The sequence below is a fragment of the Stenella coeruleoalba genome (assembly GCF_951394435.1).
Source record: "Stenella coeruleoalba genome assembly, chromosome: 3".
Classification (NCBI taxonomy): Eukaryota; Metazoa; Chordata; class Mammalia; order Artiodactyla; family Delphinidae; genus Stenella; species Stenella coeruleoalba.
The window spans coordinates 124338486-124363711 of NC_137148.1; the positions used below are offsets into that span (position 1 = coordinate 124338486).

General features: G+C 39.0%; 1 protein-coding gene across 3 annotated transcripts in view; it reads right to left on the minus strand.

Moving 5' to 3' along the window:
• HTR4 (5-hydroxytryptamine receptor 4) overlaps positions 1-25226 on the minus strand; it is a 369414-nt gene that overhangs the window by 45330 nt on the left and 298858 nt on the right. For 2 of the 3 annotated variants that reach the window (XM_079916531.1, XM_079916530.1), the window contains exons 7-9: positions 8407-8560; positions 7435-7476; positions 4237-4805 (exon numbers count right to left, since the gene is read on the minus strand). In XM_079916531.1, coding sequence (XP_079772657.1) covers positions 4237-4805; positions 7435-7476; positions 8407-8560 — 765 coding nt within the window. The remainder of the gene's footprint in view (positions 1-4236; positions 4806-7434; positions 7477-8406; positions 8561-25226) is intronic. The other variant, XM_079916532.1, reaches the window with a different exon arrangement.

Here is a 25226-nt window from a genome sequence, read left to right on the forward strand (position 1 = left end):
TACTAATCTTCACGGTTTGCAGACAAGATAGAGAAATATAAGCAGGACGGTAGAGTTGACCTTTTGATAAATATTTCACCAAATTTATCCAAAGAATCAAGATAAACATGAGAAGTGGTAACCCTATTCCCAACTCTAAGTGGGCTGGACAAAACTGAACTCTGGAATCAGAAAGACCTACGTCTGAATTCCAGCTTCATCATTTACTACTTGTGTGAGTTTGGGCCAGTTACTTACCCTCTCTAAACCTTGGTTTTCTCATCTTTAAAATGACGATAATTATAATATCAAATTCTTTGAGTGTTGTAAAAATTAAATGCAATGATGCATTCAGAGTTCTTAAATACAGTAACTGGCACAGTCTTTTCTGGAATTATGTTAGGAATCACAATCATTATCATTAATATGGAAGGAGGTCTCTGGTGGCCTGCCCAGTACTTTGTCAACAGATGCCTTGGATGAGGAAACTGAAGGCACACTTATCAAGTTCCAAATTTTATATATGCAGCTATAAACTTGTTCAGGCATCATCTTACATTTCTGTGGTTTATATTTTGCTCCTATGGTTGAATTTTACATTTATTTCAATTTAACTCCATATTTCCAATACCGGCTGATTGGTTCTCCTTTCTAAAATCTTTAAGTCTGCCTTATAACATGTTAGTTTCCTATCAGAACTACAAAAAAAAGTGTCTGGATTTAGTAACACGGTAGATGATAGCTCTACTTATGGAGATAGGGAAGACTCAGGAAATTTGCAGTTGGGGTACGAGATATAGGACGATTCTGTTTTGGATGCATGAAATTTGATATTCCAAAGAAGCACATAACTGGGGTTGTCAAGGAAGCAAATTGGATCTTGTGGTCTGGAGTTTAGAGGGCAGCTATGACCTGGAGATATTAATTAAAGAGAGGGCTGACAGCATGACAATTGTATTTAAAGCTATGGATGGTTAAATCACACCAAGTGAGAATGTAGTTTGAGGAGAGTATCAGGAAGCAAGCCCTGAAGAACTCCAACATTGAGAGGCCAGACAGAGAAGGAAGAACCTGTTAAGGATTCTAAGAAAGCGTTGCTAGTGAGTTAGGAGGAAAACCAGACAAGTATGGTGTTTAGGAAAATTAATGTGGAAAATTTTTCAAGAAGGAAGTGAGTCAACTGTAAGAGGTCAAATAAGAATAGTTTTTTCAAAATCTGAAACTTCTATAAGACAAAAGTTAAGCAAAGTTCAAAACCAAGCAGAAGATGGGAGGATGTATTTGAAAATTATATAACAAAGGATTAATATTTGGAATATAATAAAGAGCATCCAGAAATTAATCAGAAAAACAGAACAAAGTTGTCAGATAAAGTACCAAACATATGAAGGTGCAGTCAATAACTAATTTAAAAGAGGTTCAATCTATCAAGTCATCTGGGAAATGCAAATTAAACGAAAGAGCATATTTTAAATTAGTATATTCATAAAAGATGCTTAGTATCCAGTGTTGGTGAGGGTAAGGAGTAGCAGATACTCTCACACCCTGCTGATGAAAATGCAAAGCACTATGGTGCTCTGGGAGGTCAATTTCATGGTAAGCATAACATTTTTAAATGCACATACATGTCAACAGTGCAATTTCACTTTTGGTAGTTATCTGAGAGAAATAATGGCATATGTACAAAGAAATGTGTTCCAGGCATTAAAAATAGTACAGTTTGTAACAGCAAAAGATTGGAGACACCTACATATCTACTAATGGGAAATAATTAAATAAAATTTAATATGTATTTTTAGTACAGAAGATTATGGAACAGTTAAATAGAATGAGTTAGATTTATATGTTCTGATGTGGAATGATCTCTGAAATATATTGTTAATGGATAAAAAGCAAGGTGCAGAAAAATACACACAGAAGGCTCTATTTATGTAAAATGAAGGGAGAAAAATCTATGAATTTGTATGTTTTTATGAATGTTTGTAAATGCACTGAAAAGATTAGCAGACTAGTGGTAATTCTTGTCTCTGAGGCTAGGGGTAGGATTAGCAGGATAAAAGCTGATTTTACTTTTCATTGTTTTGGTTTTATATTTCATGAACTCATGTGAATTTGTTGATGTCCTATTTGTGGGACTTTTAAGAAAAACACACATTTTCCTTAGATTGTGTTAAGTTAAAACAGTTGATCTGGAGAATTAATTTTATGGTTTGTTAATTTACCCATGAAGAAACATATGGGGTTATTTGTTATGTAGCAGGAAATAAAACAGGCAGGATTCCTGTCCTTGCAAGGCTTACACTCTAGTGGATTCAAGTTTCAAATAGTTTTCTATGTATAGGCCACCCCCACTCTTATAAGATTCCTCACCCCCACAGAAAAACACCTCAGACCAACTTTCTGTACTTCTCATGACCTCAGGAAGAAATAAATGTAAGGAATAAAGTGTGAAGAATATACACATAAGCCATCTCTAAACTGCCATCTCTGCTTAACAATCATGCTGCAGATTTCCAAAAGCAGCAGGGATAAAATAATATAGTATTAGTAAAATAGGTTTCTTGGGATGCCCTAGAAACCCTAAATTCTTTCTATGACTGTTTCTACGGGAAAAGGTACCAGTTCTAAACAACTGACTTAGTAAATGCACTGCTGGAGCACACTCTGTAAGTAGTCGGCAGCCTGTACTCGGGCAACTGCTAAGCTTAAATAGCTAAAAACTCGCTGGCACCCGCACAGAAGTTCTTGTACATACACTTTACTGTTGGATCCTTTCTATGACACTGACGAAGGCACAATAATTAAGAAAGAATGACAGCCTATAGGAGTATCCTTTGAGGCCTTTCCACCAGCTGGAATCTCAACATCATACTAGGCTTTAGCTACAAGGCTGCCCACACTGGTAGCAGAAAATTGAATTCATGCTTCTGAGCAGTCTCTGAGGCAAAGCATTGATATTTCATAGCAATTCCTATTTTTTTCTTCTTTTCTTACACATGCAGATGAAAAGTCCCCAGTTTTCAGCTGCCAGAACAGCTAAATATTGTCATCATCAGAGAAATTAAATGCTTTTCTCAAAGAAGGAACTGCTCTTTGGAAATTCCTGTGCATCTCAGGGCAAAGGAAAAAACTGTCGTTGACAATTCATCTTTGCTACAGGATGAATGTATTTATCACACATAGCTTTACACAGCTGAGAACAACTCTAAGCCAGGGTAGCAAGAAAATTCTCAGTTTGGAAAGAGGCATCATGCCTAGTCACTGAACTTCAAAGTTACTCCCACCTCCGTCAACCTACGTGACCTTGGGTAAACCACCTGACATTTCCACACTCCTTCATATTCCATTTCCTTCCTCATGCTGTTCTCTGTCTGGAATGCCTTCCTTGACATCTCCTCCAAGTCTCAAATTCTTATAAAATGCTGTTCTGTGACGTTTTCCCTGATTCCCTTAACCAAGCCAGCTTCTTTCCTACTCATATCTCCACTCTACATTGTCCATACTTCCAATATATCATGTATCACATAACATTACTATTGCATATTTATCATTCTATTTATTTTAGTTTAGTTTATCATGTTATTTTATGGTCATCTTAGGGTATCAGGTTATATGCTACTATTCACATTAGTAGTATTATGAGCACTTACTATGTATCAGGCTCTATATGAATACATTATCCCTGTCATAAAAGCCCTATAAGATGGGTATCATTATTATTACCATTTTTTACAGTTGAAGAAAATAAAAATCAAAAGGGATCATACAAATGATTAGCAGTGGCACTGAGAGTCAAAATAAAGACTATTTTACCATGCTTTTAATCACTATCCTAAAATACTACCTGTAAGTAGGAGTAGATAATATTTACTAAGTTCTTACTATGTGTCAGACTCTGTACTATGTGCTCTACATATATTAGCTAATTTGACCCTCAAAAAAGCCTGTGATGTAGAAATCGTGATTATGATTTTCATTTTTTTTTTAATGAATTTAAGGTTCAGAATGGTTAAATGACTTCCCCAAATCAAAGAACTATGGAGGCTGGATTTGAATGTAGGTCATTCACCCCCAGTGCCTGAGCCCTTACCCTGAGCCCTTACTCTATTCCATTAATGGATGGTAGAATTTTTTTTTTAACCTTTGAAAGTACTGCACAAGTTTTCAAGAATAATCTATCTGGAAACAGAAAACTGGAAAGTTACCTCTTCTGAGTCCTGCAAATGAGCAAAGTCTAACAAGCCCTGAAGCACTCACCTTAGCACATGTGTGGATCCATTAATGGTTGTGGTTGAACAGGGGACAGTCTGGCCCAGAACGGAAGGTCTTCGGTAGCGTTCATTGTCACAGCAGAGGATGATGAGGAAGGCATGTCTAAAAGACTTATTCAAGAAGGCGTAGAGAAAGGGGTTCAACCCAGAATTGATGTAGCCAAGCCAGAGGAAAGCGGTCCACACCTGCCCAGGGACAGTGTAGTCTACGAATGGATCCACAATATTGGTGACAAAGAATGGAGCCCAGCAGAGGCAGAAGCAACCCATGATGATGCACAGGGTCTTGGCTGCTTTGGTCTCTGTCCTCATGCGATGAGTGCTATGTTGGTCTGTTGGCTGGGGCCTGCCCTCTGAGGGGGCTCCTGCCCGTTGTAACATCTGAATCTGGTGGGCATGCCCCTTAGCTGTGACATAGATGCGATAATAGGCCAGCACCATGAGGAGAAACGGGATGTAGAATGCCACCACAGAGCAGGTGATGGCATAGGGCTTGTTGACCATGAAGATGCAGTACGTAGAGTTAGCGTTCTTGTTGAACTTCCTTTTTTCTATCTGAGAGTTAGAGAGAGAGAGGAAATGAGGAAGGAAGGGAGAAAGGGAAGGAAAAAGTGAACAGGAAGAAGCAGGAGGGGAATGAGAAAAATTGTAAGAAAAGGAAAAGGATAAAAAAGAAGAGAAAAGGAGGGTTTGGAAGGTAGAAAGAAGGGGAGAAGAATAGTGAAGGAAAGGGAGGGATGAATAAAAGAAAAAGGTGAAGGGAAAGGAAATAAAAAAGAAGGTTTATCAGCAAAGCTTTTCTTTTTCTTCTAATAAGCCTACAGCACATAGAATCATGATGGCAGAAAAGGAATATACTTTTGGCTGCTTTGGGTATTCTTATATCTCAGTATTTCCCATATAAAATTTAGAATCAGCTTATCAATTTCCATAAAAATCTTTTAGAATTTTGATTGGAGTTAGAATAGAATGACTGAGGAAAAATAACAGTTTTTCAATGTTAAGTCTTCCAATTCACAAACATGATAATTCTTTCCCTTTACCTAAGTCTTCTAGAATTTCAGTAATATTTTACATTTTTGTGTAAATATCTTACACATCTTTTATTAGATTAATCCTAAGTATTTCTATTTTTATTCCATTGCAAACAGTACTACATTAAAATTCTTATTCGTAATTGTCTGTTGCTAATACACAGAACTCAGTGAAAATTTTTTGTATATTGGCTATGTATCCAGGAACTTTGTTAAATTAGTAACTAATATTTCATCTTTAGATTCTTCTGAATTTTTTCCATGAATACTCATGTGATCTGCAAATAATGACAATTTCACTTCTTCCTTTCCAGTCTTAATACAATTTTCCTTGCATATTGAACTTGATAAGATCAACAGTACAATACTGAATAAAAGGGGTAATAGTGGACACCATTGTTACTGTCCTGGTTTCAGGAGAGGAGCTTTCAATATTTTACTATTAAGTATGACACTTGCTGTAAGTTTTTTGTCAATGCACTCTATTTGAGAAAGTTCCCTTCTATTCTTAGTTTGATGAACTTATATATACTACCAAATGTAAAATAGATAGCTAGTGGGAAGCAGCTGCATAGCACAGAGAGATCAGCTCAGTGCTTTGTGACCACCTAGAGGGGTGGGATAGGGAGGGTGGGAGGGAGATGCAAGAGGGAGGAAATATGGGGATATATGTATATGTATAGCTGATTCACTTTGGTATAAAGCAGAGACTAACACACCATTGTAAAGCAATTATACTCCAATAAAGATGTTAAAAAAAAAGAATAAATAAAATTTCTGTGTATACTTACACATTCATCATCATAAAAAAAATTATGATTGTATATTGAATTTTGTCAATGCATTTTTGGCAGTAATGAGATGATCATGTGGGTTTTCCCTTGTTTCTTTTATTCATAGTGAATTACATTGATTGTGTTAAATTCCTGGCATAAACCTCATTTGTATTGGATACTGTGATATACTAGATCCCTCTTAAGAATTGAGACTTTTTTTTCCACCTATAAACTCTGCCTGCTGACAGCTCTTAGTTACCAGCCTTCTCTAGAAATAGTCCTTGGCTGAAGAGAGCTGTGTAACCCAATGACTCTTCCCTTCCGGAGGTCAGCATGCATGCAGTGTGAAGATACACATGAACAGAGATATGTATCATATATATTTTGATACATAACACACTATTTCATTCATTGTGTACACATTTAGTATCTTGTCCTATAGTATTGATATATTGTAAGGTTATAGTATATCCTCCTATTGAACTGACATTTTTAATCATTACAAAATCTCTTTTTACCTAAGTATTACTTGCCTTAAGTCACATTTCACCTAGGAACAAAGATTCATGATTTGCTAATTCAGTATTTGCAGCAGCTTTATAGACCCTAATTACCATGAATAACAAGGATCAACTGTACATGTGTTATGAACATCTGGGTTATGCTAGTTTCCCTCTAGGCAGATTCAATGTGCAAATGAGTAAAAAGATATGAAATGCAATCGTAATACCATGGAGCAAATACTAGGCAGGTTAACAGTAAGCAGATGCCCCATTCAGTTACATGAAGTAAACAGGGGATGCTTCTATCTCACTCTCACAAATGAACAAAATTCCCTAGGTTATTCTCCTTGAAAGTTCTACGTCAGAAGGTAAGAGTGCTGTACCCTTGCTACAAGTTTTAATGCACAGAAGATTATGCTTCCAAAGGCTTCTCCATTAGGGATTAAGTTTAGCACAAACATAAGAACACAGACTCTGGAGTCCAGTAAGTCTGGGCTTAGATATAGTCACCACCACTCTCTAACAATGTGACTTAACCTCTCTGACCCTCAGTTTCCTGAGGACAATGACAGGATTTACATATACTATTATTGTGAGGCCTGAGCGAGATAATAATGATTAAATTAACACGGGGCTAGGCACACAGTAAGTGTTCAACATTTGTTGGCCATTATAATTATTATTCTACTGGTTATTCGAAATTTGAATCTCATTTCCCCCAAGAATGATAAAAATGAAAGTTTGAAAGAAGAGGGACAGGATTTAAGAAAATATCAATACAGTCTCCCTTGTACGGATCCCCTTTCACTTCTCCGCTCCTCTGTGCCCAGCATTTCTTTCAGAAGCCCAAGGAACTCTCGTTCTGACATACCACATGCAAATCCTGGCCCAGCCTTGGTTTGGATATCCTTTCCTGGACAAAGAATAAGGCAAGATTAGGGGCTAGGAATGGGATGGAGAGAGGAAGGGGCAGCTCCTACTCTGACTGGTCCTCTTGGGCCAGAGCTCACTCTCAATCTCTCCTCCCCATTCCCCTCCCTACCACAACACGGTCCTGGGATCCATTTTAAAGTGATTGCCTGACAACTTCCTTAGGGAATATACATACCTGCTAATGGATCCAGACCATAGCTTTCGATCTTCATTACAAGTTTGATATTAAAAACATAGTATGTCAGAGCTGGAAACTCTTCATGAGCATCTAGACAGGGCTTGGCAGAAGCCTGGCACCTGTGCCACGTGTTGTTCTCCTGCACCACTGGAAGACACTGTTCCCACTGAGGACCCATGAATTTTCTCATCACAGACTTTCAGGAAGTGGGTCAGGGATGGAGCTGAGCTCAGGGTCCAGTTCTCTCGACTTCTGGCCCAAACATTCTCCAGAAGCCCCCACCTCCTTGACAGGTTTTCTGTGGGTCACTGTAAGCCTCATAGGATCTCAGCATGAAATGAGATGAACGCCTCTTGGGGCACATCACTTCCCTCAGGCTCTGGAGTATGTCTGCTAAGCTTTGAACACCTGTTTTGCTATTCAATAGCTGTGTGACACTGGGCATGTTACTTCACTTTTTGACCCTGAGTTTTCTCATCTGTGAAATGGGGGAAAAGTATTGTAATTTTCCCAAAGGGATGCTGTAAGGATTATATGTACATAGTGTACTTTCTGGCATGCAGTAAGCTTTTGAAAATGTTAGCCTGCTTTTTTTGTTTGTTATTGTTGTTACTCAGACCGCTACCAGAATCTTTCTTAGAATATCCACCTAACCTGACATTGTTTATTTAGAATCCCAAGCAAACAAAGTTAGTCAGACAGTAAACCAGTGGGGTCTGCACGAGTACTTACCAAATCAATTATGCCAACGTTATTCCAGCCTTGCATTATAGGGAGAAAAGAGATAAACAAGGGGATGACCCAGCAGCCTCCCAGCATTAATGCGATGTGCAGAGGGGTCATCTTGTTCCTATAGACCAAAGGCTGGCAGCAGATGGCATAATACCTGGAGAGGGGATAGGGGGGTGCCAAGGGAAAGGATGGATGAGAGGGAGAAGGAGGGAGCATAATTGATGAGAGAGAAGAGGGGAGAAGGATGAAGGAGAAGGGCAATAAGCAGAGGAGATATTGGGAAAGAGGAAAATTAGAGGGGGAGGTAGAGAATAAAAATAAGGAAGGAAGAGAAAATAATGGGGGGAAATGGGGTGAGTGGGTAGTTGAGGAAGTGAAGGAGAAGGAGAGAGAAGTGGGAAAAGAACAGAGGAAAGAAAAAAGCAATGGTACAATAAAATGTTATATTGGTCAAAGAGTTTCTACTATTATAAATATAAACTTTAGATCATACATATGAGAACCAGGCATTGGTCCCATATCCCTCTTCCTCTCCCAATATCTGAGAAGCTCAACATATACCTGAGGGTCTTCTCAGTCTCAGACACGGATCCAACACTACCCTCATGCCTGGGCATTTTAAGAGCTTCTGTCCAGCTCTCTGGGCCTCAGTGTCTAGATGTATGCAGTCCTCTCTGATAACAACTTGAGGTGACCCAGGGTTGGCCCTATATCTGAGCTCTAAGAACAGTATCTCAAACTTGTCCCCATCCTCTTGATCACCTACCTATACTGAGGTGATGCTCTAAGTCAGTGTTCTTTAAATTGTGGTCCAAAAATTCCGCCCTTCTCCCCTGCATCAGACTCACCTCAGGAGACCTACTTAAAATGCAGATTCCAAGGATCTCCTGAATTAGAGCCTGTTAGGGAGGAATCTGGAGTTTGCATTTTGACAAGTGGAAGTCATTACTGCTGTTTGCTAGGTATGTCCAGTTCCCCCTTTTGGGCACATGCACTTCCTGACCTCCTTGTGGTTAAGTGGGGCCGAGTGACTTGGCCTACGAGTCATGAACAGAATTGACATGTGTTACTTCTGGGCTGAACCATTTAACTGTTTCTCTGATGCCAAGAATGTCAAGTTCCAAATATTTCCTGCTCCATCATTTCCTACCTACTGGTAGAGACCATCTCATCCCCATTTATCAGGGTCCGATCTTCTCATGGGACTCTCTGCTCACGCTTTCCTGAGCCCAGATTCTGCCTAGAGTACTAACTTTCTTCTTATCTCCAGAGAGAGGTGCAACTTGCCAAACTCAATGATCTGGTCTTTAACTCCCAGATTGCTCCTTGTATGTTGTTCCAGTCATGGAGATCACTACTTCCATGCCCAGGAAGTTCACTGAACTGGCAACAGGCAAAATACCATGGTAGTTCTATCAGCCATTTGTCTTTGGAAGAGTCAAAGAAAAAATGCAAAGAGACAGCCTGGGGGCTAAGTCTATTCTTTAAGATTTTTCACCATTTAATGATGAGCCACCCCCTTATATCCCTCATTTTATGCAGTTCACTTTGTTAATTTTTACAACCTCTTCCTTTCTTTTCTTAATTCAAAGCATAACTTAATAGAACAATGGCTATATTCTTTGAAAAGGTGGTGGTAGGATGAGTTGGGAGAGAGGGTGCAATGAGAAGGAGAGCCTAGTGTTAAAGCATGAGAAGAGCGTGCCTCAGGCGCTGCAAGGGGATTATACCCTTCCCTACAGGGCATCAAAGAGTAGCTAACCACATTGTACCAGGGAGCTCCCTGTGGCCAGCAAGACAGTGGGGTATCCTGATCTGGACCGGAGTATAGAACAACAGACCAAACAATGGGAGAGGGAATTACTCAGGAACTAACTTTCTCTACCTGTAAAACTGACATGGTAGCCAAATCTAACTAAAGCTAACTCAGTAACGGAAAGAACCATGATTAGCTGGAATTCTCTCCACACTCATCACTTATTTAAGAAAGGCAAATTATATCACAGTGGCAAGTTTTCCTTGAATGGCTGTATTAACAATCATCAGAGGTTTACTAACATAGAGCTGATGAATTTGGAGTACATAAAAATATACTTTTTTCTTCAAATTTTGCTCCCTTCCTTATTTCCTGCTAGAGGGCCTAGATTAGATACTGGTTTTGTACGTTTACCATTTTTCCTCCTTTTTCTTGGTAATAGCATCCCAAATCCTTTGGGAATTCTCTTCTCTGTTGCTGTCATGTAGCTGGGGAAAAAAATGATGGGACTGACTTTTCCAGCCGGGGAGTGACCCAATCAGACATTTTCCTGGGACTCTGAATGTCATGCAGAGTGATGCAAAAATGGCAAAGTCAGAGAAGGTTCCTCTATTCCCACAGCAGCTTCCTGGTGGGGCTGAGAGTAGCTCCTGCTCCTTGGATCTCTGGGCAGTCATGCTCTTGCCCCTTTGGGTCCTCATTCTTTAGGTCTTCCTTCAATTAAATAAGTCACCTCATATTTTCCCACAAAATTTCCTTTTTGCTTAAGTTGATCTTATGTGTGCAAGTGTGTCCCCATCTCCCAAAAGATATGTTGAAATCCAAACCCTCGGTGCCTTGGAATACGGCCTTATTTGGAAATAGGATCTTTAGAGAGGTAATAAAATTAAAATGAGGCCATTAGGGTGGGCCTTAATCCAACATGACTGAAATCCTTTCAAAAAGGGAAAGTTAGACACAGACAGATATGCTCAGTGAGAAGATGGCATTGTGAAGACAGAGGATTGAAATGATGCTTCTACAAGCCAAAGAACACCAAAGATTGCCAGCAAAACAACTGAAGCTAGAAGAGACAAGGAAGAATCTTTTCCCTACAGGTTCAGAGGGAGCAGGGCCCTGCTAACACCTTGATTTCAAACTTCTAGCCTCTAGAACTGTAAGACAATAAATATCCTGTTGTTCCAGACCACCCAGTTTATGGTACTTTGTTATGATAGCCCTAGCAAAAGCTAACAAAGTTGGCTAAAGGCAGCCTCTGTTACTTGCAACCAAAGTACCTTGCCTCAATAAAAATGGTTTTGAATGCCAGATATGTCCTTCATAGATGCTTTGTTCTAAGTAAGAATACCTTTGTTTTTATTCAATATACCTCCAGATCATAGCTCAAATTATAGCATCCCTTCATCTACCAACCCAAAGAAGGCAATCAAGGGATAAGTGAAAAATATTGGGTTGGCCAAAAAGTTAGTTTGGGTTTTTCCATAACATCTTACAGAAAAACCCAAAGGAACTTTTTGGCTAACCCAATAGATATCCCCCCTACCTTTGCTGTATAATTTATAATTTTTGAGGTTTGGAACAGATGTCAAGATATTGGGTAAAGATAAGACTTTAGGAATTTGGGTTGGATCTCCATTGTCATATAAATCTAAAAATTCAAAAAGACAAAGCCAAATTAAACACCTTGCAGGACAAAAGGTATATTTGAGGAAGCAAGATGTTCTTCTGACCTCCATAAGTAGATATGGATGTTTAGAGGATTATGTTGGGAAGACAATAGAATTTACAGAAGAACATGTAGATTATATTCAAAGTATTTGAATACATGGTTATATTGGTGCTCATAACATTTTTATGAAAGCCTTTCTTTCTAAGTCTAACTTGGCAGGTGACTGTCTGATTCCCATGGCATGATGAATATCCTGTCAACCATAAGAAATCCCCAAGTTCTGCTGTCCAAATGTTCTATGCTTTAATTTGCATTACCCTAGGCTATTAGGAGCTGCTGCTACAGAGAAATAAATAATGGTGACGGGTTTCCTTTTGAAATTCAACTTCAAGGGGAATCCTGTGGATGTAGTACACATGCTACCAATCCCTTATGCATTTACATACATAGTCAGTGCCCTGGACAATGAGTGCTTGCAATAAAGTTCCTTGGACAGCTCATTTCCCAGGGGGCTAAGGTGGGACACAGCCATGGTTTCTTGCACAGAGAGCTGTAGAAAGTTACTCTTGCATGATGTGAGGTGGCTGGGCAAGCCTGGGAAAAATCCTTCATTTCCTACCTTAAAAGTTAGCAATAAGTAAAAGGAAAAAAGAATTTCATTTTCTTCAAATTATACCGATTGAATTGTGAATAATAGTAAGGATGAATAAGAAAAATACCACATTCTGTCTATGTATGTGTTTTACTTAAATCTTCTCCTCTACATCTTCAATCTGGTGCTATATCTTACAGTAAAAATAATATGATTTTTAAGTGGCACGGAGTAGAGAATATAAGGTTTTTATCTGGAGCTCAAATTAGAGCACTCGATTTTATGGGCCCAAGATTCTTACCAAGGCCTTGGCATCCTTGAGACAGCTGCCATAAATAAGCCACCTCATATTCTTCTAATTTCTTTCCTTATATCTTTCCAATCTTTGCTTTCTAGCAAAGGATCTGAAAAATAAACATCCTCTTGAAGGCTGCATTCAAGAGTGTAAATTAAGTATGTGAAAACAAACATCACTCAATAAAATGATTAATAAAAATTGAGTTCTAGGGCTTCCCTGGTGGCGCAGTGGTTGAGAGTCCGCCTGCCGACGCAGGGGAACATGGGTTCGTGCCCCGGTCCGGGAAAATCCCACGTGCCGCGGAGCGGCTAGGCCCGTGAGCCATGGCTGCTGAGTCTGCGCGTCTGGAGCCTGTGCTCCGCAACGGGAGAGGCCACAACAGTGAGAGGCCCGCGTACCGCAAAATAATAATAATAATAAAATTGAGTTCTAGTGTTAACTGACCCTTAAAATGCTAACTTTTGTCTACAGATCAAGGACCAGTTAGAAATTAGAAAACTTGATCTTTACCTATCATGGTTGCTTTTTAATATTTACATTTGGATTATATTACCAGTGCTAATAACAAATATGTTTGTCCTATTATGAACTGCCTCCCAAACACATGTACAACACAAATACACAGAAGTAGCTAGTTAAATTTGCAAGTTATTTGGAGTTTAGGCAAAGCACACTTGCTGAGTTAATAATAAGAGTTACTTTTCATTTACTTACCAAGAGGTCTACCTGTATCATCTCATTTGGTCCTCACAACTACTTCTGAAATAGGAACTATAAATGCACCCCTTTCACAGATGAGGAAACAGAAACACAGAAGTGCTAAGATTTGTCCAAGGTCCCACTGGTGGTAAGAACCAAGCTGGGATCTGGCCCAGGCAGCCTGACACAAGGATCAGAAGGTTAATTTCACTACTATCACTTCACTCTGTCACCTTCCCAAAATCCCCAAGGGATTATTCTAATTCTTTACAAGCCACTTTGGAAACATAAAAATATTGAATCTCAAAACTTGAAGGATCCTCAAAATCCTGAAATCCCCAAGTCCCTTCTAAAATGAGGTATATCCAAGCCTGCATGAATGCACTAAGGACTGGGAATTCACCAAGTCCTACAACAGTACATTCTAAACTCAAGGCTCTCCTGAAGTTAAAAAGGTCTCCTCCAAAATGGATTTTCTGTAACTTCCAGTTTTACCCTCTGTCTCAATTTAAAATTTCTATCTCTAATTCTTCTTCTGCACAGTACTCCTACAGATATCTGAAGAGAGCTTCTACATTCCTCTTAAGTTTTATTTTCTGCAGGTAAAAATATTCACAGTTGTATTCAACCAGGGTTGATTCTGCATGCCAAAGGATATTTGGTAATGTATGGAGACATATTTTGTTGCCATAACTGGAAAGGGTGATGCTACTGGCAACCAGTGGGTAAAGATCAGGGATGCTGCCAAATGTCTTACAAGGCACAAGACAGCCCCCTACAACAAAGAATCATCTGGTCTACAAGAACAGTAGTGCCACATTTGAGAAACTTCGGTTTAGAGGAGGTGATTTTCACCAACAGCAGGGGCTCTGTGTCCTCTGTATGTTACAGTGTGCCATTCCCTCTTAAGAGTGGGAGCCACAAGGAGACCATAATACTCTGGTGTATCCTATACAGACCAGAAAAGAAAGAACGTCACCTTCTATCCTGCCTGCCATAACTTAATACAACCTGTGGGACACCCAGCAGTACAAGACACCTGCACCTTCTCAGAGCTATGATCTAGGACAGGAGGTGAGAAAAGTCTACCCCTAACTGATTTATAAGTTCCAGAGATGTTTGCCTGTTCACAATTGTATCCTCAATGTCTAGTACAATGCTAGATATAGAGTAATGCTCACAAAAGGGCTGAATAAATAGTAAACCCTGAATAACTACCAATTAAAATAAATTACATTAAAATGTGGAACCAGGTTTTTGGGATGTGAAAGGTCATATCTAGTAGAGGGATGGGGAAAGGCTATCTCCAATAAGTGTCTTTTAAGTTGGATTTCAGAGACTGGGCAAGGACAGTGGAGGAGAAAGTATAATCCAGTTGCTATAAAGAGCATGGACAAAGACCTGGACACAGAAATTGTATATATATAAATATATATCCATCTATAAATATACATGCATGTATCCACATACCCATATAAATATAACAGAGTACAAGTTAACTGGATGGTAGAGTGTTTATTTGGAAGTAGAAGTAAGCCTAGAAAACTGGCTGAAGGGCAGATTTCAGAGCAATGGTTCTCCAACATAGTGTGCTTCAGAATCACCTAGAGAGCTTGTTGAAACACCGATTGTAGGCAGATCTTGAATGAGGCCCAAGAATTTGCATTTCTGATACGTTCTCAAGTGATGTTGCTGCTGGTGGTTTGGAGATCACACTTTGAGAACTACTGTCTTAGAGGAGTGCTATACTCGGAGGAATCACCAAAAGTTCTTTTTGAACTGGAAAATGTCCATCACAATCAACACTGCTCTACCAAAGGAGCTGAATTACAACAAACTCAAGAGACAGAGTGGTTGGTTCACAGGCTAGGTGGATAGTATTCATCAGAAAAACCAATTCTGTCTCATCTCAGGACTAATCTATTAGGTCTGTTCTCTAGACTTCCATTGGACAATTGGCATTCTTTTTTAACTAGAAAACTTTTACACAGTGGTTAAGTAAATGTTCAAATGACAAGTGAGGTTCCAGATGGTCAGGACTAACTAAAATGTAGCAAGGATATTTACAAAGTAATATCTTATGCAAAACAGTTCTAAGTATTGCTCACAAAACTCCATTAAAACCCACTTTGGTAGACCAGCCATCAGCTTCCCCAACCACAGCCATGTGTAAATGTGTGAGCAAATTGCTTTTAAATGTCTCTGGGGACACAATTTACTTTGACAACTCTTAGAAGGCAGTCATGTATTTTAAGTTCCATGCTAATCTCTTCCCCACTCTACCTGCAATTAAGGAAAATTCTTCCTCCTCACTTCCTGCCCTCCCAAGCACAGTGAAGGCAGAAAGAGCAAACAGAACAACCTGGAACCCTAGACTCTCAGAATCAGAGGAGATTTTAGCAGTCATCATACGTTTTTGCATCTGGGTACCAACTCTGTGGTCTTGGGATCAGTTACTTAACCTCTCCAAGATTCAGTTTCCTCATCTGTAAAGTGGAGATCATTATGTCCAGCTCATTGACTGGCTGTGGGAATTGATGAAATAATACGTTTAAAACTTAGGAAGTTCCTGGCACATAAAGCTTAATAAATAGCAGTTACTATTTTTATTCTCAGACCCTCTGATCTTATATGTATACATATACTTATTTCATGCATGTTACTGTAAACAAAGTTAAATACATTTTGGAACCAGGGACTCTAAATTATTTAACAAATAAAATAGAAGCCACTGGGTTCAACATCTCTCTTAGTAGTTGATTCTAAGAAACAAAAGGTAAATGAGTTGGTCCCTAAAGGTGAATGGAAACGATAAGACCATACTGGCTACAATCAAAGGGGTTGATTAGATGTAGTATCCTCTCATAGACTTAATCCAGGCCCAGTTCTTCTAACTGAGATGGCTGAAGACAGCATCTTGGGTGATCACTGAGCCCAAATTTCCAATCAAGATCAGCTAAAGACCCCTCCCACCCCCCAGGTCTGAGTGAGCCAGAGCCCCCTGATCAGCTGCTACTTTAACCCCGTCCTGTCTGGGTGGGGAACAGACACCCTCAGGTGACCTAGATGTAAAGGCAGGGCCAAATCCAAAGCTGAACCCCAGGAGCTCTGCGAACAAAGAAGAGAAAGGGAAATTTCTCGCAGAAGGCTCAGGAGCAGCGGATTAAATCTCCACAATCAACTTGATGTACGCTGCATCTCTAGACTACCTGAATAGACAACAAATCATCCCAAAATTGAGTCAGTGCACTTTGGGAGCAACTGTAGACTTCGGGTTTGCTTTCTGCATCTAATTTGTTTCTGATTTTATGTTTATCTTAGTTTAGTATTTAGAGCTTATTATCATTGGTAGATTTGTTTACTAATTTGGTTGCTCTCTTCCTTTTTATATATATATATATATTTTTTTCCTTTTTCTCTTTTTGTGAGTGTGTATGTGTATGCTTCTTTGTGTGATTTTTCTCACTATAGCTTTGCTTTTACCACTTATCCTAGGGTTCTGTCTGTCCTTTTTTTTTTTTTTTAAGCATAGTTTTAGCACTTGCTATCATTGGTGGATTTGTTTATTGGCTTGGCTGCTCTCTTCTTTCTTTTTATTACTCTTTTATTTTTTTATTATTATTATTTTTTTGTGGTACGCGGGCCTCTTACTGCTGCGGCCTCCCGTGTTGCGGAACACAGGCTCTGGATGCGTAGGCCCAGTGGCCATGGCCCACAGGCCCAGCTGCTCTGTGACATGCAGGATCCTCCCGGACCGGGGCACAAACCCGCATACCCCGCATCGGCAGGTGGACTCCCAACCACTGTGCCACCGGGAAGCCCTATTTTTTGTATTTTTAATAATATTCTTTTATTTTAATAACTTTTTATTTATTTATTTATTTATTTTTCTTTCGTTCTCTTTTTTCTCCCTTTTCTTTATGAGCCATGTGGCTGACAGGGCCTTGGTGCTCCGGTCAGGTGTCAGGCCTGAGCCTCTGAGGTGGGAGAGCCGAGTTCATGACATTGGTCCACCAGAGACCTCCCAGCCCCATGCAATATCAATCGGCGAGAACTCTCCCAGAGATCTCCAACTAAATGCTAAGACCTGGCTCCACTCAACGGCCAGCAAGCTGCAGTGCTGGACACCCCATGCCAAACAACTACAAGACAGGAACAAAACCCGACCCATTTGCAGAGAGACTGCCTAAAATCATAATAAGTCCACAGACACCCCAAAACACACCATCAGACGTGGTCCTCCCCATAAGAAAGACAAGATCCAGCCTCATCCATCAGAACACAGGCACCAGTCCCTTCCACCAGGAAGCCTACACAACCCACTGAACCTACCTTACCCACTAGGGGCAGACACCAAAAACAACAGGAAGTACGAACCTGCAGCCTGTGAAAAGGAGACCCCAAATGCAATAAATTAAGCAAAATGAGAAGACAGAGAAATACAGAGCAGATGAAGAAGCACGGCAAAAACCAACCAGACAAAACAAATGAAGAGGAAACAGGAAGTCTACCTGAAAAAGAATTCAGAGTAATGATAGTAAAGATATCCAAAATCTTGGAAATAGAATGGAGAAAATACAAGAAACGTTTAACAAGGACCTAGAAGAACTAAAGAGCAAACAAACAATGATGAACAAAACAATAAATGAAATTAAAAATTCTCTAGAAGGAATCAATAGCGGAATAACTGAGACAGAAGAACAGATAAGTGACCTGGAAGATAAAACAGTGGCAATAGCTACCGCAGAGCAGAATAAAGAAAAAAGAATGAAAAGAATTCAGGAAAGTCTCAGAGACCTCTGGGACAACATTAAATGCACCAACATTTGAATTATAGGGGTCCCAGAAGAAGAAGAGAAAAAGAAAGGGACTGAGAAAATATTTGAAGAAATTATAGTTAAAAACTTCCCTAATATGGGGGAAAGGAAATAGTCAACCAAGTCCAGGAAGTGCAGAGAGTCCCATACAGGATAAATCCAAGGAGAAGCATGCCAAGACACATATTAATCAAACTATCAAAAATTAAATACAAAGAAAAAATATTAAAAGCAGCAAGGGAAAAATAACAAATAACATACAAGGGAATCCCCATAAGGTTAACAGCTGATCTTTCAGCAGAAACTCTGCAAGCCAGAAGGGAGTGGCAGGACATATTTAAAGTGATGAAAGGGAAAAGTCTACAACCAAGTTTATTCTACTCAGCAAGGGTCTCCTTCAGATTCGATGGAGAAATTAAAACCTTTACAGACAAGCAAAAGCTAAGCAAATTCAGCACCACCAAACCAGGTTTACAACAAATGGTAAATGAACTTCTCTAGGCAAGAAACACAAGGGAAGGAAAAGACCTACAATAACAAACCCAAAGCAATTAAGAAAATGCGAATAGGAACATACATATTGATAACTATCTTAAATGTAAATGGATTAAATGCTCTAACCAAATGATATATACTGGCTGAATGGATACAAACACAAGACCCATATATATGCTGTCTACAAGAAACCCAACTCAGACCTAGGGACACATATAGACTGAAAGTGAAGGGGATGGAAAAAGATATTCCATGCAAATGGAAATCAAAAGAAAGCTAGAGTAGCAATTCTCATATCACACAAAATACACTTTTTAAAATAAAGACTATTACAAGAGACAAAGAAGAACACTACAGAATGATCAAGGGATCAATCCAAGAAGAAGAAGATATAACAACTGTAAACATTTATGCACCCAACATAGGAGCACTTCAATTCATAAGGCAAATGCTAACATCCATAAAAGGGGAAATCGACAGAAACACAATCATAGTAGATGACTTTAACACCCCACTTTAACCAATGGATAGACTATCCAAAATAAAAATAAATAAGGAAACACAAGCTTTAAATGATACATTAAACAAGATGGACATGTAGGACATTCTGTCCAAAAACAACAGAATATACTTTCTTCTCAAGTGCTCATGGAATTCTCTAGGACAGATCATATCTTGGGTCACAAATCAAGCCTTGGTAAACATAAGAAACTTGAAATCATATCAACTATCTTTTCCGACCACAACGCTATGAGACTAGATATCAATTACAGGAAAAAGTCTGTAAAAAATACAAACACGTGGAGGCTAAATAATACACTAATAACCAAGAGAACACTGAAGAAATCAAAAAATACCTAGAAACAAATGACAATGAATACCCGATGACCCAAAACTTATGGAATGCAGCAAAAGCAATTCCATTGTATTGTTTATAGCAATACGATCCTACCTCAAGAAACAAGAAACATCTCAAATAAACAACCTAACCTTACACCTAAAGCAATTAGAGAAAGAAGAACAAAAAAAACCCAAAGATAGCAGAAGGAAAGAAACCATAAAGATCAGATCAGAAATAAATGTAAAAGAAATGAAGGAAATGATAGCAACAATCAATAAAACTAAAAGCTGGTTCTTTAAGAAGATAAACAAAATTGATAAACTATTAGCCAGACTCATCAAGAAAAAAAGGGAGAAGACTCAAATCAATTGAATTAGAAATGATAAAGGAGAAGTAACAACTGACACTGCAGAAATACAAAGGATCATGAGAGATTATTACAAGCAACTATATGCCAATAAAATGGAAAACCTGGAAGAAATGTACAAATTCTTAGAAAAGCACAACCTTCCAAGACTGAACCAGGAAGAAATAGAAAATATAAACAGACCAATCACAAGCACTGAAATTGAAACTGTGATTAAAAATCTTCCAAGAAACAAAAGCCCAGGACCAGATGGCTTCACAGGCAAATTCTATCAAACATTTAGAGAAGAGCTAAAACCTATCATTCTCAAGCTCTTCCAAAATATAGCAGAGGGAGGAACACTCCCAAACTCATTCTACGAGGCCACCATCACCCTGATACCAAAACCAGACAAAGATGTGACAAAAAAAAGAAAACTATACGCCAATATCAATGATGAACATAGATGCAAAAATCCTCAACAGAGATACTAGCAAATATAAGCCAACAGCACATTAAGAGGATCATACACCATGATCAAGTGGGGTTTATTCCAGGAATGCAAGGATTCTTCAATGTATGCAAATCAATCAATGTGATAACCATATTAACAAATTGAAGGAGAAAAACCGTATGATCATCTCAATTGATGCAGAAAAGGCTTTCGACAAATTTCAACACCCATTTATGAGAAAAACCCTCCAGAAAGTAGGCATAGAGGGAAGTTACCTCAACATAATAAAGGCCATATATGACAACCCTATAGCCAACATCGTTCTCAACAGTGAAAAACGGAAAGCATTTCCTCTAAGATCAGGAAAAAGACAAGGTTGTCCACTCTCACCGCTATTACTCAACACAGTTTTGGAAGCTCTAGCCACGGCAATCAGAGAAGATAAAGAAATAAAAGGAACCCAAATTGGAAAAGAAGAAGTTAAGCTGTCACTGTTTGAGAATCTGTCACTGTTAGAGAATCTGAAAGATGTTACCAGAAAACTACTAGAGCTAATCAATGAATTTGGTAAAGTAGCAGGATACAAAATTAATGCACAGAAATCTCTTGCATTCCTATACACTAATGATGAAAAATCTGAAAGAGAAATTAAGGAAACACTCCCATTTACCACTGCAACAAAAAGAATAAAATACCTAGGAATAAACCTACCTAAGGAGACAAAAGACCTGTATGCAGAAAACTAAAAGACACTGATGAAAGAAATTAAAGATGATACAAACAGATGGAGAGATATACCATGTTCTTGGATTGGAAGAATCAACATTGTGAAAATGACTGTACTACCCAAAGCAATCTATAGATTCAACGCAGTCCCTGTCAAACTACCAATGGCATTTTTCAGAGAACTAGAAGAAAAAATCTCACAATTTGTATGAAACACAAAAGACCCTGAATAGCCAAAACAATCTTGAGAAAGAAAAATGGAGCTGGAGGAATCAGGCTCCCTGTCTTCAGACTATACTACAAAGGTACAGTAATCAAGACAGTATGGTACTGGCACAAAAACAGAAATACAGATCAATGGAACAGGATAGAAAGCCCAGAGATAAACCCACACACCTATGGTCACCTTATCTTTGATAAAGGAGGCAAGAATATATAGTGGAGAAAAGAAAGCCTCTTCAATAAGTGGTGGTGAGAAAACTGGACAGCTACATGTAAAAGAATGAAATTAGAACACTCCCTAATACCATACACAAAATTAAACTCAAAACGGATTAAAGACCTAAATGTAAGGCCAGACACCATCAAACTCTTAGAGTAAAACATAGGTAGAACACTCTATGACATAAATCACAGCAAGATCCTTTTTGACCCACCTCCTAGAGAAATGGAAATAAAAACAAAAATAAACAAATGGGACCGAATGAAACTTCAAAGCTTTTGCACAGCAAAGGAAACCATAAACAAGACCAAAAGACAACCCTCAGAACGGGAAAAAATATTTGCAAATGAAGCAGCTGACAAAGTATTAATCTCCAAAACATACAAGCAACTCATGCAGCTCAATATCAAAAAAGCAAACAACCCAATCCAAAAATGGGCAGAAGACCTAAATAGACATTTCTCCAAAGAAGATATACAGATTGCCAACAAACACATGAAAGAATGCTCAACATCATTAATCATTAGAGAAATGAAAATCAAAACTACAATGAGGTATCATCTCACACAGGTCAGAATGGCCATCATCAAAAGATCTACAAACAATAAATGCTGGAGTGGGTGTGGAGAAAAGGGAACCATCTTGCACTGTAGGTGGGAATGTAAATTGATACAGCCACTATGGAGAACAGTATGGAAGTTCCTTAAAAATCTACAAATAGAACTACCATATGACCCAGCAATCCCACTACTGGGCCTATACCCTGAGAAAACCATAATTCAAAAAGAGTCATGTACCAAAATGTTCATTGCAGCTCTATTTACAATAGCCAGGACATGGAAGCAACCTAAGTGTCCATCGACAGATGAATGGATAAAGAAGATGTGGCACATACATACAATGGAATATTACTCAGCCATAAAGAGAAACAAAATTGAGTTATTTGTATGTAGTGAGGTGGATGGACCTAGAGTCTGTCATACAGAGTAAAGTAAGTCAGAAAGAGAAAAACAAATACTGTATGCTAACACATATATATGGAATCTGAAAAAAAAAATGGTTCTGAAGAACCTAGGGGCAGGACAGGAATAAAGACGTAGAGAATGGACTTGAGGACACGGGGAGGGAGAAGGGTAAGCTGGGACGAAGTGAGAGAGTGGCATGGACATATATACACTACCAAATGTAAAATAGATAGCTAGTGGGAAGCAGCTGCATAGCACAGGGAGATCAGCTCGGTGCTTTGTGAACACTTAGAGGGGTGGGATAGGGAGGGTGGGAGGGGGGAGACGCAAGAGGGAAGAGATATGGGGATATATGTATATGTACAACTGATTCACTTTCTTATAAAGCAGAAACTAACACACCATTGTAAAGCAATTATACTCCAATAAAGATGTTAAATAAGAAAAAAAAAAAAAAGGATGGCCACTTCTCTCATCCAGAGGTAAGGCATCTGCCCCCTTCCCACAGGGCTGCCCTGTGACTTGTTTGACCAACAGAGTACATTGGAAGTGTTGTATGCCAGTCCGAGGCCCAACTGTTAAGAGGACCCTTGGTTTCTCAGAGCCAGGAGCTGTCACATAAAAAATCTAGCATGCATCAACATGAGATCATGAATAGGGACCAAAGGGGAGAGACTCCCTTCTGTCAGAGATATGGATTGGTTCTCCATCTCTGTCCTGGTTTTTTTGTTTTTGGGGGGGTTTTTGTTGGCCATGCCACGTGACTTGCAGGATCTTAGTTCCCCAACCAGGGAGTGAACCCAGGCCCCAGCTGTAAAAGAGCCAAGTCCTAACCACTGGACTGCCAGGGAACTCCATCCTCGTTTTTTATAGTACCTTGGAGATATCTGTGACATAGCATTTTTCTAACTGTAATAATTATCCACTTCCTTCTCTGCTACAATTACTACTATTCCTAATATACACACCACCTATTTTTTGAGAACATATTCTGTGTCAGAAGTATATTCTACATTATATCTAATTCCTACAGCAACTCTGCAAGGCAACATTCAACATCCACATTTTAAATATAAGGAAACTGAGGCCCAGAGAATTTAATCCATTTACCCAACATCACACAGCCAGGATATGGTAAAACTGGGACTTAAACCTACATTTGCCAAAGTCCATGCCGTAGTAATGCTGACAAAAAGCAAGGCTAGACAGAAGTAACCCTATCTAGGAAGAGGAAGGAAAGTATGCAGTGCCCTTTAAGCTTTTTTAGCTGAGGACACAAGAAAAAAGACATATTTAAAGATTAACCTGATAGATAAGATAATACACAGGAATAATAACTAAGAAGCTACTGCAATAATCCGAAATGGGATGAAAAAATGTATAAAGAGGAGGAAGATGGGTTTGAAAGATATTTATGAAAATATAGCTATGACTTGGCATTCAGCTGGTCATGGTAAATAAATTAAAGATGTCCTCAGAGAATTACCTTTAAATGACTAAAAGTTGACTAATAAATGCACCTTTGATGTACAAAGTGGAAAAGGATATCTGTTTACAATGGAAATTTCCATTCTGAGCACACTGGGTTTGAGAAGACAGAAAGATGCTTAAGGCAAGATGTCGAACAGGCAGCTAGCTGTTCAACAGAGGCAGAGGACCCAGCATGGGACAAGACTGCAGGAGAGATGAGGGCAGGCAAGCAAAGCCACAGGATGGGTGAGGTCTCCAAAAAAGAGAAGGGAGATACCCAGGGCTGGAAGGCTGAGGGTCTAACCTTGAAGGACACTCAGCTATGCAAATAGGAAGCAAAAGACAAGTATCAGTGTCTAGGAAGGCACCCACAAGAGTCACCAGGAATTTGCATTGGGAAAGGGAAACAATAATGGAATAATAACTGTAGTTAACATTTATTGAATGCTTACTAGTTGCCACATACTAGTTTACGTTCTTTGCATATAATCAGTAATTTAGTCTTCACAAACTCCAAATGGAATACACTATAATTAATACAATTTTGCCGATGAGAAGATTAAACTCAGAGAATTTCAATGACTTCCTTAAGATCATACAGTTGGTAACTGGTCAATCTGGGATCGAATCCAGGAAACCTAGCACCCCAGGCCTCGTTCTTATATATCTATATATCAAGATTTCTAAAAGAGGAGAAAAGCTAACACTAAAGTCATATCAAACCACAAGTCACATCTGAGAGCATTCTATGCTCAGCTAAACATGCCTGGAGCAGCTACAGGGGATCTGTAAGAAGAACACAGAAACAGATGAGATAAAGGCTGACTCTCAAGGAGCTGGTAGTCTAGGGTGAGACAGATAAATAAACCAATTATTAAAATGAGTGATAACTGCTATGTTAATATTTAACATTCTATGGGAGCTCAGAGAAAGAAATAACAAATTTTCTTTGGGAATGAAGCTCAGCCAGTTAGTGGAGAAGGTGAGTATTGAAGAAGGGTGGATGGTTCACCAGGAAAAGAAAAGAAACTCAAGATACAGGTGCAACATGGAATTACGAGGAAACACACCATACTCAGGAAATGATAACAGACCACTCATGGGTGGGAGTAGAGATACGAAAGACAAAGACTGAGGATAATTCTGGGAAAAGGACTGAAAGATAAGCTAAGAATTTAGCCTATATTTGATAATGTGAAACTGAAAAACCTCTGGGGCTTTGCACATGCTGATGTCTAGAACTGTCGCTC